At 45.8% G+C, this 18,373-nt stretch overlaps 1 protein-coding gene across 1 annotated transcript in view; it reads left to right on the top strand.

Annotated features, from left to right (window-relative positions):
• Positions 1-18,373, top strand: part of AUTS2 (activator of transcription and developmental regulator AUTS2) — a 1,316,048-nt gene that overhangs the window by 898,587 nt on the left and 399,088 nt on the right. Inside the window, exon 5 of the mRNA XM_064296083.1 lies at positions 14,183-14,212. Coding sequence (XP_064152153.1) covers positions 14,183-14,212 — 30 coding nt within the window. The remainder of the gene's footprint in view (positions 1-14,182; positions 14,213-18,373) is intronic.

Genomic DNA, 18,373 nt, shown 5'->3' with positions numbered 1-18,373 from the left:
TGGCTTGGGTGAGGTGCACCTTAGTCCTCAAAGTGAAATCATTGCTTTTTAACACTTCAAAGAGGTCTTCGAAACAGATCTGCCTAGTGCAGTACATCAATTTGGGTAGATCAGTCCTTATATAGGCCTTGTGTATACATGAACTCTGTGCGAAAGGCTACCCAAGTATCTCCTAATTCTGATTGGCCAGAATTTTGGACAAATTCCAAGATGACTGGCTTCCTAGTTGCACCGATAATTGCTTAATGTTTTCATATCCATTCTGACTGCTTATCTACTGAATTTGAGTGAACATTTTTATAATGTCAGAGCCCGTAAGTCATTATCGCACTATGCATAACTTTCAAGTTTAGTCAAGTTTAGTCCTAGTCCAAGGTTACTCAGTTTCCCAAAAAAACCTACTGCCGTCCAGTCAGTTCCGACTCATAGCGACCCTGTAGGGTTTCCAAGGCTGTAAATCTTTACTGAAGCATATTGCCATATCTTTCCCCCGCATAGAGGCTGGTAGTTTCAAACCGTCAACCTTTTGGTGAGCAGCCAGGCACTTCAACCGCTGCACCACGGGGGCTCCTTCATACACAGGTTACTGACTGCTGTTTGGCAGAAGAATAAGTCCAGATCATACCCACCAAAAAAAATGTGCAGAAGGAACCCTTAGAAAATTGAATTCTTAAGTGTCATGCCTTGTTGGTATGTTATCAGTGAAGTACAACCATTACTTACCAGGGAGATTCCTGTTGTTTTCTTTGCAGAGGGATGATAGTTTCTGTTTTTCTCTGTTTGTTTGTTTGTTTCGGTCTTTTGCATAGTGTAGCATCAAGTCTTCAGACACCTCCCAAGCAGAAACCCTTGGAGAATATGATTTCCCCTCTGGCAGTAGAATGGTGAAAAATCCAACCCAACCTTTAAATACCTATTAAGTAGCCTCGTTTCTGTGTATAACATTGCTTCCGTGGAAAGAATTGGAAAAAATAAAATTAGTGTTTCTTTCCGGCTGCCTTTACATGCCCAAACTCATTGAGTTCTCACAAAAATCCTGTGGTGTATGTCTCATTCCCATTTACAGATAAAAAGTAGGCTTAAAGATGGGACGTACCATTCCCAAGATTGCCAGGCTCCTGAGTGGAAGGGTCAGAATTTGAACCTAGGTCACCTGACTAAAAGCCTCAGATTTAATGAGCGCTTCACGTGTGCCAGGTCCTGCGCGAGGCCCCTCCTTGGAAGGGATAGCTGTCTGGTGTAGCATAGAATTGAGGCCGACTGGCTGGGTTCTCTGCTGCGGGTCTTCACTGCGATGTCTTTTCACGTTCAGCTTGCCTGTTAGTTTACCCTCTGCGCAGCAGTCAGTCCAGAGAGTGTTTATTGAGTCGTTTTCTTCCAACGGGTACAAGAGGGCAAGGTGGTATAACGTGCTGGCTAGGAACGTGAACTCTGGAGGATGGGACGGGGCTCAAGTACTGCCTCTGCCACTGGAAGCCTTAATTCACCTTCTCGAAAATGAAGAGGTGACCATACTTCCTTCCCAGGGCCGTTGTCAGGATTAATTGAGGGTAAATATGCATATAATTTCCCGCAAAGTGCCTGGCATTTCTGGAGGGAAAGTGTTCTGAGGCAGTCCCTGTGAAGGATCCAGAAGATTCGAGGCCCAGTCCTTCCCCTCAGGAGCCACGCTGCAGAATGAGAATGAGAGGTGAGGATGTCGGGAACCAGGCTGCTCTTGCTGCAGCCCCCTCTCCTTTTGCCTGAGGTGGACGTTGTCCCCGTGGTAGGGAGTTGCGGCACCTAGGTGTCACTTAGCCTGGGAAGCAGGAACTGCGTTCAGTGCCTCACAGTGCAGGGATGGAAGACAGGTTTGCAGCAGCTCCATTACCTGGGGAAAAAGGCCTCGGAGTTACAAGCACTTTAAGAAAGATGCATTTACTTTGAGTGTTGGAGAAAATAGAACAATTACCTACTGAAGCTAAAGTGGATGAAAAAACACCTCTGTTCCTACTCCCCTGATCATTTAATCTATTCAGATTCATTCTGCCTCCCTGCAGGTGATTCAAGCCAGAGGTTCTGATCTTGCTGGCTGCACCATTCTTTCCCCCAGTCTGGGGCACAGGACCCCTTGCTGCCTGAGGTTCTCAACTGAAGACAGACATTTCCGCTCCCAGCAGAGAGTCCTCCAAGGGCTGGAGCTCCAGGCAGTAGAGGATGCGTGGAGGGAGGGAGTGAGGAGGCAAGAGGGAGAATGGAATCCGTAAATCATCAAATCGTTATTGAGTATCTTCTAGGGGCCTCAAGACTGCACCGTGGCCTGCGGTGATTCCAGGGACAGACTGCTCTGAGGAGCTCACCATCTGCCTGGGGTTCAAGACTTATATATGGGAAATCGATGAAGAATTACATAAAACCTAAACTAGAACAGTTAGATTTCCAGCACCTGGCTCACGCTGACATTAAAAAAAAAAAAAGGAGGATAGTCTTTGCTGAATAATGAATGAATATCTAGCATTTTTTTTCACATCGAATGCTTCCTGTATGTCAGGCATTACTGTAAGTCTTTTACGTATTTATTAACTAATACTCTCAGCAACTCTATGAGGTGGATACTGTCTTTAGCCCCATTTTATGGATGATGACGCTAAGGCACAGAGAGGTTAAGTTACTTGCCAGAGGTCTCACAGACAGTGTGTGGTATAGCCAGGATTTGAAGCCAGGCAATCTGACCCCACAGTTGTACAGGAAGTAAAATAATAGGGTCTTTTCAAAAGCTTGTTAGTGATTTGGTTCAGACAGAAAGCAACCATAAGTTCCTAGGCGGCACAGATGGTTCAACATTGGACTTACTAACCGAAAGTTTGGTGGTTCAAACCCTCCCAGAGGTGCCTCAGAATTAAGGCCTGGCCATCTGCCTCTGAAAGGTCACAGCCTTGAAACCCTGTGGAGCAGTTCCTGTCAGCACAGGTGGGGTCGCCATGAGTTGAAGTCGACTTAGAACAAGCTTTGGCTTTGACTTCCTTGAGCCTTAAGCACCCTGCCCCTTTCTGGATCAGGGACCACTCTGTGACTCAGCCCGGCCTCTTCCCAGCCAGGCCTCTCATTTGTAGTTTCTCTCACCGAGCACATTTCTAAACGAGGACGGTTGCTCCACTTTAAGGACATACAAATGGCTCGCCCTCACCTGTCAAGCATGATCCTTGTATTTTACCAGGCCCATTATGAACGCAATCTTTCTGTCGAAAATTTGCATACCTCCTTTCTTGAAAAGTAATGACAGCAATTTCTTTCCCTCGCTCACTTTCTGAGTGTCTCATTTAACGGCACCTGTGAAAGCGACAGGAGCAGAGATGAGAAGTGAAAGAGAGCAGTTGATTAAATCATCATCAAGTCGGGCCCCAGAAAGTCAATTCTGCTTGCCGTCTGCAGTGATACCCTTTTATCTGAAAGTAATGAGCTGTGGCACTTTTGCATCGGGTAATGCGGTAAGTTCTATTAGCGTGTTCCATTTGCCTCACAAGCAAGGGCAAGTCATTTTAGCTAGCTCGTATCACCGCAATCAGAGCAATTGGCTTCCCAGGCGGAGAAGGAAGGGAGAAGGCTCAGGGTGATTTCTATGGATCACAACACAGCAGAAAAAATAGACTCTTGTATTATTTTAACCCATAACATACTTTTCCTTTTTACCCACCAGCAAATTGGGGCTTTATTAGCCCGCATAGGACTCTGAAAAGAACCAGGCTTCAGCTGAAGCAAAGCTAGGGGGTCTGGGCCCCATCCAAAGGAACCGGCGGCTGTGGTATGGAAAGGGGGAAAGCAGCATACAGGGGTCACTGGTGAAGAAAATAGCCAGGACCGTCCCCCTGATGATAACACTGTGATCGCCTAATAAATGCTTGCTTCGCGCCATCTTCAAAGTCATTTGTAATCGGTCCCCAGGCAGGTACAGATTAATGCTATTGATGACTTGGCATCAGTAAATCGATGACAGAGGCAAGGAAAAGCATCCGTTGCTTAAGCTTGAAAGAGACCCTTTACATCACCCTGCCCTAGGCTGTCAGTTCTACCTTTGGACAAGAAACTAATTTTTCTGCGTTTGGCAGCCACCTAGACTTGTGGCCTCTGAGTCTTAGGTAAATTTCATCTTTTGGGTTTATGTATGTTTATGCTTGGCAAAACACGACTTCCTTTCTTCTAAGGAGAAAAAAATGCTGAACTCTCCAAAGATTTATGAATTATCCACTTCTCTCCCCACTTCCAAGAACCCAACTGCATTCTAATGAGCTAAGTGGAAATTTACAGTATACAGATTATTTCATGAAATATACTTGGATTTCAAAGTGACAAAAAGGAGGGGAATATTGAGAATTAATTTGTGAGCTCTGAAACTTCCGTTTTGGACAACTTGGTTTCTGTCAATGTATTTGTACTCACAGTGAATGTCAGAACGAACCTAGGACACAGTGAAATCCCAAAACCAAACCTGTTGCCATCGAGTCAGTTCTAACTCATGGTGGCCCCATGTGTTAAGAGTAGAACTGTACTTCATGGGGTTTTCTTGGCTGTAATCTTTACAATAGCAGATCTCCAGGCTTTTCTTCTGCAGCACCGCTGGATGAGTTGAACCGACAACTTTTAGGTTGGTACTGAGTGTAAACTGTTTGCACCACCCAGGGACTTTCAGCACATAGTAGGCACTTTAACAGTACGTGAATGAAAATGTGTGGTCATCTGAGATCCCTGGAGGGAGAAGAAGTGTGCGTGGTTCCTTAGCCCTCACAAATCACACTGGTTGTTGGAACAGTGTCTAATTCAAGCTGAGGCCTCACAGAATGCCAGTTTCTGAGGGCACTGCACGCAGGAATGGTAGGTTATCATTACAGAATTCCAGCAGCCGTAGGCCTTGCCGATAAGCCTGGCCTCTGTTGTTCCTTTGTATCGCTCATTGCCTCCTGAACAACCGAAGAGTGGGGAACCTTGTATCAGTTTCACATGGGCCCGTTCTGTGACTGTCAGAAGCTTTATTCTTATCTTTTATACTGTTGTTTCAAACACACATCTTTTAATTAGACTTCCGTTTTTTCTGGAAACCCTGGTGTAGTGGTTAAGAGCTACGACTACTAACTAAACGGTCAGCGGTTCGAATCCACCAGGTGCTCCTTGGAAACCCTATGGGGCAGTTCTACTATGTCCTATAGGGTCGCTGAGGGTTAGAATTGACTTGACAGCAACAGGTTTTCGTTTTTTGTTTTTTGGGGGGGCTCATTTTATCTGAGCTATTTTATTAGGTTAGGCATGGTTATTGTCAAGGTTCAGGGAAGGAGCCAATGGTACCATTTTATAGTCAGTAAGGATGTCTCACATCATTTTCAGGATTAAAAAGTTCTTTTTCTATCTAGGGCTTCAAACCAAACAAAAACAACCAAGCTGTTTGCCGTTGAGTTGATTCTGACTCATGGCAACCCTATAGGACAGGGTAGAACTGACCCATAGGGTTTCCAAGGAGCAGCTGGTGGATTCAAACTGCTGACGTTTTGGTTAACAGCCATATAGCTCTTAACCACTGTGCCACCAGGGCTCCATCTAGGGCCCCAGTAGCTTTAAATTTCACTAGGAGTCCAAAAACAATTATGAGAGCAATGTAAACAATGTGAAATAAGGGTTTTGTGGATTGATAAAAGGCGAGACTACATCAGAGTTGCCATGTGTGGCACAAAATGGCTGCCCATGTTTACATATGCCAGAAATCAGGCCGATGAGACGATGACAGCAGACCTGTTTTCAGTGGCTGTGCACCACCTTCCTTCTTTGATAAGAAAACAAGTGCTGTGTTTTCTGCAAATGGCTTCTTCTGAAATTGCTTTTAGGTGAGGAATGTCTCTATGATTTTAGATAAACCGCCTTCCCCAAAGGGGATTCGATTTGTATTTGCTGTGAGAAGCTGTAGTTTACAAGTTGGGGTTCTCCCTCATTTTCCTCTCATTTCCTTTAGGCAGAAAGAAGGATACAATAACTCTGTTCAGCGGTGGTGTTCAGCCCTGACATCTTTGGTGGCAGTGATAAATGGGTTTGAGATACGAAATAACGGTTCCAGCAAGGTCCATTGAGCAGAATAGAGAGCAATGCCCTCCTCAATGTCATTGTATGTGATATATTCAAGGATTGCCGCTTTCTGCTTCAGAATGCATTCCATCACGGGGTACCTAGACTTCCATCTTGTTCCTACATTCCGAAAGAGGCAGAGAGGTGTCACAGACCTTGACTCTTTGTGATTTGGGCTGGAGTCTTAAAACACAGAAACTGAGATTCCCAAATGGAAATGAGAAATGTTTGCTTTTGAAGAAGTATAAAGAAATCATTATCACATCTTTTCTGGGCCCTTTAATATGACATTTTCTTCTATGTCTCAGCTCCAGGCTCTGCAAACAATTCTAAGCCTGCCCAATATGTTGAAATGGAAATCCAACGTACTAAGTAGTCAAGTTAATCAGTGCTTCCTCTGCTTTCTCGCTTTGGAATTGCTGTCTTTTAAGTCACAGATTGTTTATCTTGCATGGAATCAACCACAGTCTGAATTGTTCTGAAGGAGGGTGGGACTGATTTATCAGTATTACTGAGCACCTACTATGTCCCAAAGGAATCCTAGTGATGCAGTGGTTTAAGTGCTCGGCTGCCAACCAAAAGCTCTACAGTTTGAACCCACCAGCCCCTCCACTGGAGAAAGATGTGGCAATCTGATTTTGTAAAGATTACAGCCTTGGAAACCATGTGGGGCAGTTCTACTCTGTCCTAAGGGTTGCTGTGAGTCACAATCAGCTCCATGGCAGTGGGTCTGGTTTATTGTGTCCAAGACCTGAAAACGCAAGGATGAGCATGGCACGGCCCTTACCTACGTGGAGCTCACCCTCTAGTAGGAAGACTGTGGTGGCAAACAATTAAAATACAGGTGTGTGAGGAATGGAGATGCAAACAGTTCTGTCTAGAAGAGTCTTGGGTTATTCAGAGAGGGAACTGTATATTTAAAGGTGAATAGCAAGTTATTGGGTAGAAACTTGGAGGACTAGAATTGCAAAAGAGAGAATTGTTAAATGCGAAGATAGTGAGGCCTATAGTGACTGAGTGTGACCGAAGCAAGGGACGTGTCAGGGTTGAGCTACTCAAAATGTAGACATGGACGAAGGCCAGTCTATGAGCTGTTTGTAATTGAACTGCAGTGAGATTAGTATGGCAGTTGAGAGTAAATACTTGGAAACTTTCATGGCAGTTCAATAAAGTAATTGGATGTCTGTTGCTAACCAAAGGGTCGGCAGTTCGAATCCGCCAGGCACTCCTTGGAAACTCTATGGGGCAGTTCTACTCTGTCCTATAGGGTCACTAGGAGTCGGAATCAACTCGACGGCACTGGGTTCTGGATTGAGTCTAATAGTAAAAAAAAAAAAAAAAGTTTGTATGTCTTTATTTTTCTAGCAACTTATTTTTTATTGTATTTTAGTGAAGTATTGGAGTCCCTGGGTGATGCAAACAGTTAAGCACTAATAAAAAATAATCAAAACTCACTGAAATTTGAGCATAAGGTTTATTCTGAGCAGTTATTCTGTGTGCATATAGGGAAGCCATATTGATTCCAGAAAAAGCAAATGGCTCAAGGAAGCTAGGTACAGTGGGGCTTATAAAGAGAAGGACCCGTTGCTGTCAATTCCAACTCATAGCAACCCTAGAAGACAGAGTAGAACTGCTTCATAGGGTTTCCGTGGAGCATCTGGTGGTTAGCAGCCTGAGCTCTTAAACCACCGCGCCACTGGGACTCCAAGAAAGAGAAAAACCAAAAAAAAACCCATTGCTGTCGAGTCAATTCTGACCCATAGCGACCCTAGAGGACAGAGTAGAAATGCCCCATAGGGTTTCCAAGGAGCAGCTGGTGGATTTGCATTGCCGACCTTTTGGTTAGCAGCGGTAGCTCTTAACCAATTGGCCACCGGAATGCCAGTAAAGAGAAGAGGAGGGAGAAATACAGACCGTCAACCATTGGGTGATTTTAACGTGGTTGAGTGAATCTTGCCTTCCGCCCTCCTTTACTGGGATCCACTGACATCAGGTCGCCTGTGGCCTGGCTGCTAGTAATATGGTCCTCCACCAACCTGCAGCCAGGAGGCTTTCTGAGATTTAAATTACGAGGCAGTAGTTTTTTAACTATCTTTTTCTGGCAAGATAAGACAAATTTACATTGCTATAGAGCAGTTTCTAGCAGGCTTTTTATGGTTGATATATGGTTTCTTGGATAAGAAAGGAAACCCTGGTGGCGTAGTCACTAGGCTGCTAACCTAAAGGTCGGCAGTTCAAATCTGCCAGGAGCTCCTTGGAAACTCTATGGGGCAGTTCTACTCTGTCCTATAGGGTCGCTATGAGTCGGAATCGACTCAATGGCAATGGGTTTGGTTTGGTTTTGGATAAGAAAAACCTTAAAATCAAAGTAAGATGTCTGTTTTTGATTTTCCTCTTTAATAGTGTTCAACTACTAGCCAAAAGGTAGCAGTTGGAACCCACCAGAAGCAGCTCAAAAGACAGGCCTGGTGCTCTGCTTCTGAAGGGTCACAGCCTTGAAAACCCTATAGAGCAGTTCTACTCTGACACACATGGGGTTGCCACGAGTCAGAATCGGTTTGGCAACTAACAACAACAACTGGTTCACAATGTATTAGAAATTAAAGAAAGCAAAACAAGAAGAAATAAAAAATTGGCCCTTCACCACAGAAAGCTTGGAAACCATTGTTTTGGGGGGAGTGGTTGGAAGTTGGGAATGGAAGAGTTGGAAAGAGAATGTGGAGTCTTCATGGAGATTCAGCAAAATCTACTCTGGCCAGTAGGGACTTGGATTAGGAAAGGAAGAGACCGGAGGCCCTGGAAAGCAGTCATTAACCTCTTGAAATGATGAAAACGATAAGGTAAAATCCTGAACTAAGACCACAGCTATGGCCACTGGGAAGATTTAGAAAGTAGTACATGGCGCGGTGAGTTAGAGCGGGGCTGCTAACCAAAAGGACAGCAGTTCGATTCCACCAGCCGCTTCTTGGAAACCCTGTGGGGCAGTTCTACTCTGTCCTTTAGGGTCGCTGTGTGTTGGGTTTGGTTTTTGGTTTATTGATAACGCAGGGCGAGAGAGGAGGAGAAGTCTGCGCAAGGGTGGAGTCAAGCATGATAACAAGACTCTTTACTTACAGTTGAGAAAATGCATGGCGGCACCACTAGGAGAAGAGCATGGGAGAGAAACAGGCTTAGGAGGAGCAGGAGGTGCAGGTTTAAATGGATGTTGACATCTGAGGTGTCTACAGGTCTCCAGAAGGGGAGGGACAGCAAACAGAAACATAGTTTAATAATAGTTAACACTTACCTTCTCTACATACTAAGCTCCAAGCATTGTCAAGGTTTTCTGCATGTATTCACTCATTTTATTCTCTCTCTCTTACGAGGCAAATGCTATTATTAGACACATTTTATAGATGAGTAAGCTGAGGCACAGAGAGTTTAAAAAACAACTTTCCTAAAATCACATAGCTGGCACACGGTGAGCACAGAGATGTTTTAGTCTCAGCATATAAATTGTGGATGGAACCGAGAGGACACTTAAAGACTCCCATGGAAACAGTAGAACTGCAGATGCAACTGTGGGGAGACAGTGAGGTTAAGGAATATGCAGAAAGGGAGGGACCACCGAATGACATCAGAAGGAACGCTATTGGTGAAGGCGTGCAAAGGTATCCACCGGAAGTACTCTAAATATCCAGCACTAGGGGATTCTTTTTATTAGATTATATTCCGATCCCTACAGTAGATTGCAGTGCAGCTGTTTTTTAAAGTGATGGGACAAGACTAAGTTCACTGATTAAAATATTTTACTTTTTTTTTTTCAAAAAGCCAGTAACAAAATAGTAGGAATTCATTTTTATTTCTTAAAATGGGTATGAAAGATGGGAATAGTTGCAGGTGTTTTCTTTTTAAAAAAAGACTGGAAAGAATTATATAAATGTGTTCGTAATGTTTACCTCATCATCGGTGATTTTTTAAAGTGTGTTCAGTACACATGTATTAATTTTAAAAGGGGGAAAATACTGAGTGGGTTGGTTGGTTGTTTGAAGAGTTTAAGGGATGAGACTTGTCTGGACGAGAGGAAGGAAGGTGCCTAAGAGAAGGTGAAGGTGAAGCTGAGTTGTAGAGGTATTGGAGTGGTTAGCAGGTACTTGAGTCAGGAACCAGTCCTTTTCTTGTTCCGTATTCAGCACCTGTGGCTTGGGTTTCATACTTCCTGTTACCCCTTTAGGCTGTGGTGGACTTGGGCTGTGTCTTTGTCTGAGGGATGAGCACCCAAGAATTCATCCCTGTCTGTGATGGAAGGGCTAAGGAGACCTGATAGTGCACAAAATGGTTAAAGCAGCTGACTGCTAACCGAAAGGTTGGCAGTTCAAAACCACCAGCGACTCCATGGGAGAAAGATGTGGCAGTCTGCTTCCACAGAGATGACGGCTTTGGAGACCCTATAGAGCCCCTGTGAGTTGGAATCAACTCGACGGCAGTGGGTTTGGGTTTTGGGATGGTGGAAGGACTAGTCGTTCCTTTTCCTTTCTTGCTTTTAAAATGGAGGAAGATATTTTCAGCTTGTCACACAGGGCTGGGAAGTCTTGTCCTGGAGAGTACCCTGTCCCTTCATGCTGGTAGTTAGGGTGCAGTCTCTTCCTGATCAACCAAAACGGGACCCCGATGTCAAAACGCTTAAAATGGTCGAATCAGCTGGGCCCCCGCTTCAGCATGTGACAGGCCTTCTCCATTTCCCGACCTCCTACAGGACATAAGCCTGAACCAGGAGCTGGTTCAATGTGAACTCTTAGAAATTCAAGGGGGTATCTGGGGGCTGGGGAGCAGACACTTCTTCTTCCAGCCTTTGAGGACCAAGAATCATTTGGCCAAAACTCCACAACGGATTGAATGTGGGGTGTGAAAGCCATACAGCGTGTTAAATGTGAATTTGAGGCCATGAATTCTCCCCACACCGACTCCATAAAACAGCCTCCCTTTTTCATAAAGCAGGCCCATAAACTGCTGCCAGCGAAGCAGAAAGGCTCCTTAGGACTGCGGCTCTTTCCGTCTGGGTTGTCAACAAACCCCCTTTATGAGTGGAATAGACCTCTTGTGTGTGTTGCGCTTCTGGCTTTTTACAGAGTGTGTTAGGAGCCAGGCTAGGCAAACGGCCGGTGCTGTTTGCTGAGTGCATTTATTGCCTTTGCATAATTTATGAGCTGGAGGGGCTGACCATCGTTCATCTCTGCCAGGGGCTGGCACCGGAGGCTCCATAGAGCGGAGCTGTAAATTGGATGGTGCACTCCTGCTGAGCTCACGGCAAAGTCCTCGGGTCAGTATGGGAATTTAATACCAGAAATGGAACTGTTTTCTCAGCGCACCATGTGGGCCCCAGTGCAGCCGAGACTGTTTTGGCAGACTGTGTGACTGGCCTTGTCACGGAGCTGTCACTCACCCGCATGTTGTGTGGGGAGCCTGAGCGTTTTAAATCGGCTTGGCGTCCGTGCTGCTTCCATAATGGATACCAGTAGGTCTCAGTTCTTCACCATATGCTTAACTCTGGAGACAAGGTGCTTCTGGGTATATCAGTAATTACTTGATGCAGAATTAAGTGGACCTTGAAATTAGAACTGGACTGTTGGAAAGCAGGAAGCTGAACACTTTGATAGAAATAACCATTCCCAAGGACATACCACTGTTAGGACAGGGAGCGGGAGGGTGGTCTTTCCCCACTTCCCACTCCCTCTCACCCCTGCACACCACATTTGGGGGACGTGGGCAATGCTGTGCTTCAGCTGTCAGCTGTCATTGACTAGCTCACAAGGAGAGCCGTGAACATCTGGGGAAATGAGCCCGCCTGGCAAAATCCCTGTCTCTACTCCATGCCTCTCCTGAGTGGTGCTTTGTCACTCTTGAAAATGTGCCCAGAACTTAGGAGCCTCAAGGAGGGCTAATTAAAGGCAGAGGAGAAATCACTGGATCAGGAGGACTCTGGGCTTCCTCATCCACCCTGCTCTTCTAAACGTCTGGAGTCTTCATCTCACTCATTTTCCTTCTTAACTGTTTGACAACTTATACAAGAGAAATAACTCATCAGGCAAAAAAAAAAAAAGGAAATTTAGATACCCTGAGGTTGAAGCTTGGTTGAAAATGATGCTGTTGTACTTGGTTAAATCAATGTTACTAAAAACCCATAACCCTATGGCACTGGGGAGCAGGGGGAGAAGCAGAAAATGTGACCCCAAGTCTATAAGGTTGCCATGCAAGTTCTTAAATGCTTGTAATGCAGACTGCGTAGTCTGGAAAGAGTAGGTAGTCCCTAAATTGTGCCTTATAATAGCAAGATATTCATTTAGGTGGGGTTTTGTTACTTTTAATTGAAAGCACTCTAAGAGTGATAACTTTTTTTTTTCTGAACAAAAAAAAAAGTCCAGACACGCTGCCCTGAGGCTGACTCAGTGACTGAGTTGCATAGACTTTTTCTTCCCTCGGCTCCACAATCTCGTTTTCGTACTTAGACTTTTTGCCTCATCTTTGCAAGATGGCTGCCGGAGATCCAGGCATTACATCCTCACACAATGGTGTTCAAAGACAAGAAACAGGGTGTTCCTGCTTTTCCCCTTTTATCAAGAAGGAAAAATTTTTTTCTAGACCTTCAGCAAACATTTCCTCAAGTCTTACTGGCCAAAAATGGGCCTTGTGGCTGCTCTTAGCTGCAAGGGAGGTTAAGAAAGAGAGTGTCTGTCTTTGTCAACCTCACAGTGTCAGGAGGAGGTGCCTACCAGGGAGAAGGGTGTTGTGAACGGCTGTGGGTACCTAGCCAGCAGTGGCTGCTCCACAAGCAAATTTATTTCCTGTTTCTGTTCATAGCCACATCAGCTCCCGCGTCCAGGTGACCACACTAAAAATCTTGGCATCATCGTAGGCCCGTCTCTCTCACTTGCTTCCCATGCCCCCCTTAGGTTTTCAAGTCCTAGTCATCCTACCTTCGGAATTGCTCTCCCACCTGTTCTACCCTCTCCCAAACCATGACACCATCCTGCTTATGACAGAGTGATAGTTGCCAGACTGGTCTCCCTGTGACTTGTCCCCATGGGAAGAGTCATCTTCCTAAAATAGAGCTCTGATCACGCCACAGCCCCACTCAGTGTTTGTGTTCTTGCTTTATCTGCTGAACTGAAAGGGACTCTCGGGACAGGCCTGTGTCTCAGTTGGATACCTGTGTAGCTTAGCAATACTTCTTCAGGGTTGTCGAGAGGATGAGTGGGTATCTTTACCTGCTGAACATTTACTGTAACAAAAGCAGATCTGGCAACATTTATTCATAACCCAAAATTAGAAAACCAAACACACTTGATCTTTTTTTTTTTTTAATTTCTTCTTTTTTTCTTTACATCTAATGAAGAACCCAAAGCTTTGAGTAAGTTATCATTCTCCGATTATCCCCAACCCAGGTCAGCGTTTGGAATTTGGGGTCTATTAGATATAGTGTGATTCTGCCATCCTAAAGCATATTTTCCTCTCGTATTGTTCATTTATTACCCTGACCTCTTGCCCTTGGTGTCTGTTCTGTAGGGAAAGCTCCTTCTTTTCTCTGGGCCCCTAAACCCTGGAAAAGGCAACCATTACAAGGAGTGCGCCTGGCCCGTTATGATCGATTTCCTTCCAAGTCCAAATGAGAGCATGTAATGCCCACAGGTTAACCTCTTTTCCTTTAGAAAAACACTGGAGATACAGCTGTTCATATTACCTGAAGGTAGAACATCTCAGTTAAGAAATTGATTTTACTCTGAATCGCATTGAATGATCTTGACTCACCATAATCCTGGGCAAGATTGACGCCTGGGTGGGCTCCCCTCTCTCGTGCAGTGAGGGGGATCACTTGCATTACTGAGAGCCTGGCTGGACTGACCACGGGAAGAGCCACGTAGCACAGGCATCAGAATAAATCAAAAGAGCGATTTACCAGCATCCCACTACCGAGTCTCTTTACCAGCACCTGAGCTAATGAAATTGTTGCCAGCTCAGCCAGCGTTTCCTATTTTCTTTACTTGTCTTGCCCTTTTTGTATCAAAAGCAAAAAATATACTCAATCCCTGCACTAACCTTCTTCTCTTATGTTCATTTTCAGTGTGACAGTGACAGTGACCAGGAAGAGAAGGTAAGGCCCCCATCGTGGGCACCGCACATGGCACACTGTGAACACCATGGTACCTGCACACAGCCTGGTGCTGACAGCGCCTTTTCTCCTCTGTAAAAGTGGGCCTCATTCACACAGCGAGGTTTCCTGTAATCACATAGAGCATGTTTAATTTGTGAGGGCCTTGTTTTTTAAACAAACCCTTTAATATTGCTGTATGTGACACTGAGTTTTCAGTTTATGAAAGATGATGCATAAAAATATTTTAAAAGAAGAAATTATTTATTTTAATAGCCATGTGGGTTTTTTACCCATGAGAAGGGCATTAAACTTAGAAAAAAAGTATGTATTTATTATGTCATTTCTGGGTTCGTGTTACTGACCCGTATGCTTCTTCCTGCTTCTCTGGACATACTGGCCTTCTTGATAGAAATGTTAAAGCCCTATTTTATGTATGTTTCTAGGACTCTCACCTTGGGGAGAGGGGTGGGCGGGGGAGGCTAGGTGGGAACTGCTCTTTCTTGTTCAGGTAAATGGCCAGGTGGGAGGGCGGTTCTTCCAGCAGGTACATGCCTGTTTCGAGGCTGATGGCCAGCAGCCTCTATCTACCCAGTTCACCACGGATCAAGTGAGGAAGCTCAGTTCTTGGGCCACCAGAAGATTGGATCGCAACCTGGTAACGTGAGCTTTCTGCTGCGTGAAATAAAGCGCGGTTTGTCTGTTTGGTCTTTCTTCCCTGCTGTCCCCATCTCCCAACCAAATTTCTCTCCATTTTTGCTACTGTTTTATCCATTGCAAAGAGTTACCTGAATACCATGGTTTCTGTATTGTTAGGCACCAACAGGATGGACTGGCCCTCCCTGCCCATTTCTGAATCCACCCTGCAGAGCTGGCTCTCCTGAGCCCTGTTCTTGGACGGTCACCTCCTGCGTGCCTGTGGGTTTTACTCAGACTCCTGTGGTTAGTGTTTAGTGGGACCTTTCCATCAGGCCCAGGATTTTCCCCTCCTTCTCTGCTGCCAGCCTCGGAGAGAGATCTGAAGACTCTTGTTCTGTACTCTCGTTAATTTGAATTCAGCATATGTAGCCTGTTACACAATGCGAGACATCATCATTTGAGCAGGTCAAGCATATTCAGATGAAGACAAATGGTGCTTATTTGATTTCCTTAAAATAAGGAAATGAAAAAAGTGCTCTCTGGAGAAATCACGTTCTGCCTGACTTGGATGATAGACCAATGCCTGTCCCCCAGATAAGAACAGGCTCTGGCCTTGAGGTTTTTATCTCTGAAGGACGGCCAGGCCTGTCAGCCTGCTGACACGTGCGTTATCCATGTCATTTTAAACAGAATGACCTGTGGAAGGGCACGCTGTGCTGTGACATGGTAATGGGCTGTTGGATGACAGCAAAAGTACCCACTGGAAAGGGGGCTGCGGATTATTCTTTTGTTTAACTGACAAGTAGGAGCTTCCTTCCTCCAGCCCTAGGAGTCCTAGCTCCTTGGAAGTAGGACCACTGGTCTTTCAGACAGCCAGTGTAGTGGGTGTCACAAAGAGTGGACAGCAGTCATGGTTCAGTGTCCAAGGCGTGATCGCCGGCCAGATTCCCACGTGGCAGCCCTCATCTCGTTCGGTCAGGTATCGCGTGGCGCTCAGGGAGGGACTGGTACTTTCTGACTCTCCCAGGAGTGTCTCTGGGGCCATCTCCTACAAGAGACGGTAGATGTCACTTTACAAGTCTGTGGTGCTTCTCTTAGGGATTGGGCCTTATGTGGGATTTCACAACCAGGCAGACATTCTGTGTTATTAAGAAACGAGGAATTCCAGGAGGGCCACAGTACTTGAGCAGCGGTAAAAACCAAAAAACCAAACCCAGTGCCGTCGAGTCGATTCCGACTCCTAGCGACCCTATAGGACAGAGTAGAACTGCCCCACAGTTTCTCCGAGGAGCGCCTGGTGGATTCAAACTGCAGACCCTTTGGTTAGCAGCCGTAGCACTTAACCACTACGCCACCAGGGTTTCCTGAGCAGTGGTAGAAGGTGATAAATGTGAACAGTTTTGCATTCCTTCTAAGGGTCTTCATCAGTGTTCATAACCTTGGCTGCGCATTTGAATCCCCTGGGGGGTACCTAGGCTTCTTCAAAGATTAGTTACCCCGAATTTCCGAGGCATCTGAAGCCACCGGTCTCGATGATCATCTAACTCTGGTATTTTCTAGAAGTGAGCTGCTGCAGTCACCAGAGGGGCCTTGGGGGCAGAGTGCTCCCTGCCTCCAGAGAGACCCATCTAGGCCTTTGTTCTCACCTGAATTCCTGAGTTATGGTTACCTGGTTTCCATGGCTGAGCACGGGGAGAAGCCAGGTGTCGGAGTAGAATACTGGGTGGTAGGAAGGTAGCCAGAACCCACCACTCAGAGGTCGAGATGATTTCAGGGCAATAAAGGAGAATAAATGGGTATTTACAGCCAAGTCCAAGAGGGAGGAGGCATTAGGAGTTGCTTCAACATACCTTCCTGCTTGTTGCCCAGTCGTTTTTCCTTTGGGCTGTGGGGGTCCCACAGGTCCTCTTCATTCTCACCTGAGAGCTGCACCAGGACCAGCACTCCCATCGTCTGTCCCCGCCCTGCTACAGGCATTCTCCAGGGCTTTCCCCACAGGACTGATCAAGACTAATTGCAGCTGGGTCTGTTTGGCCCCAGGATAGTGAAGACTGTTGAGTTTCCCCTGTTTGGCCTGGGATCGTCTGATGTTTATCACCAACTCTAACACCATCCTCCCAGACTTCTGCTCTGAATCAGAACCTGGTCCCATCAGCCTCCTCTGTGCCAAAGCCTCTTTCCGGTGCCCCTGGGAGCCCCACAGCTACCCAGGGCTGCTTTCCTGTGCTGCTGGGAGGATTCGCATTCAAATCTGAATTGCTAATAGTGGAAAAGATGCCACTCAGTGTCCTGGGATCCCTCCAGCAAACCCCACCAGGGATGGTGTTGGAGGCAAAAGTGAGACTTGCAGGGCACCCACCGGGAGTTCTCTCTGGAAGACCTGTCACTCTCTTCTTCCAGAGGGAACTGCAGAGCCTGCGGCCTAAAATTAGGGTACTGTATTTCATACAGCTGACAGAATTAAGATAAACTCTGCTTTCCTCTGGTGCGAAGCTGTAATTTATAAAATGATACCCTTACTAATTAATGTAGAAGTGGCTGGGAAAGGGACTGGAAAAAGCAGAGCTTTCTCTAAATGCAGGAGCCATCCTCCTGCGAGGAAAAGGCTTTGATGAGACACTGAGCAAAGCATCTCTCTCCTCACCTCCCAGCCATGCAAATACATTGCCCATTAATGTCTGAGAACCTGGAGGACTTTCCTGAAGAGCAGGAATCTGGTGGGGGGTTAGAGAAGGCTGGGAGTGCTCTGCATTTAGATGTGGGGCTCTTCTTCATTGTAGTTAGTGCAAAGAAAAGAGGCACTACTTGGCACCTAATCACCCAAATTAAGCAACTATTCTAGTCCCCCACTCAAAGCGAATTAGTGTCATGAGAACAGAGAGGCAACATGCGTATTTCCATGTATTTGGCCTATAAAATATATATATTTTTGTTTGTTTGTTTCCTCTCTTTCCCTACCACTGACAGCAGCCTATTATACTAACAAACACCCCCTATTTGATCATGAAGTTAATGTGAATATTAAAAATCATTCTCCATCTACCCACTTCCTTTTTATTGTTTTGGCCGCATGACCAAGTTGTTTGGAAGGCGTTCTACCCAGAGGTTGAGGATTCGGGCCTTGGAGTCTGATTGCCCAGGCTTGTGTTTGGCTCTGTGCCTATCGCTTTGTTACCATGGACTGGTAACTTAGCCACTCTGAGCTTTAGTCTCCTTATCTGACAGATGGGGACAATGGCTCTACCCATGGTACTGTTAGGGTTAAATACAGGCATGTGGCTCAGTTCCTGGTCTGTCAGTGCTCGACTAATGTTGACTTTCATTAGTTTTACTCCAAGGGAGGTGAGAGAGAATGCCTTAGGAAAGGAGGAAGGCTCTCATCCTCTTCAGAAGACTCAGGCTCTACCCCAGAACCTGCCAGAGAATCTGAGATGTGATTTTCTTCACTGGAACCCAGGGTTTAGCCTTCATCTCTGTAGTGTGCGTCAGCCTGAATGGAAGTGCTGTTAAACTTTCGGGAGCCCC

The sequence above is a fragment of the Loxodonta africana genome, chromosome 12 (genome assembly GCF_030014295.1).
Source record: "Loxodonta africana isolate mLoxAfr1 chromosome 12, mLoxAfr1.hap2, whole genome shotgun sequence".
NCBI classification, from domain to species: domain Eukaryota; kingdom Metazoa; phylum Chordata; class Mammalia; order Proboscidea; family Elephantidae; genus Loxodonta; species Loxodonta africana.
This window is presented reverse-complemented; position numbering and strand designations above follow the sequence as displayed.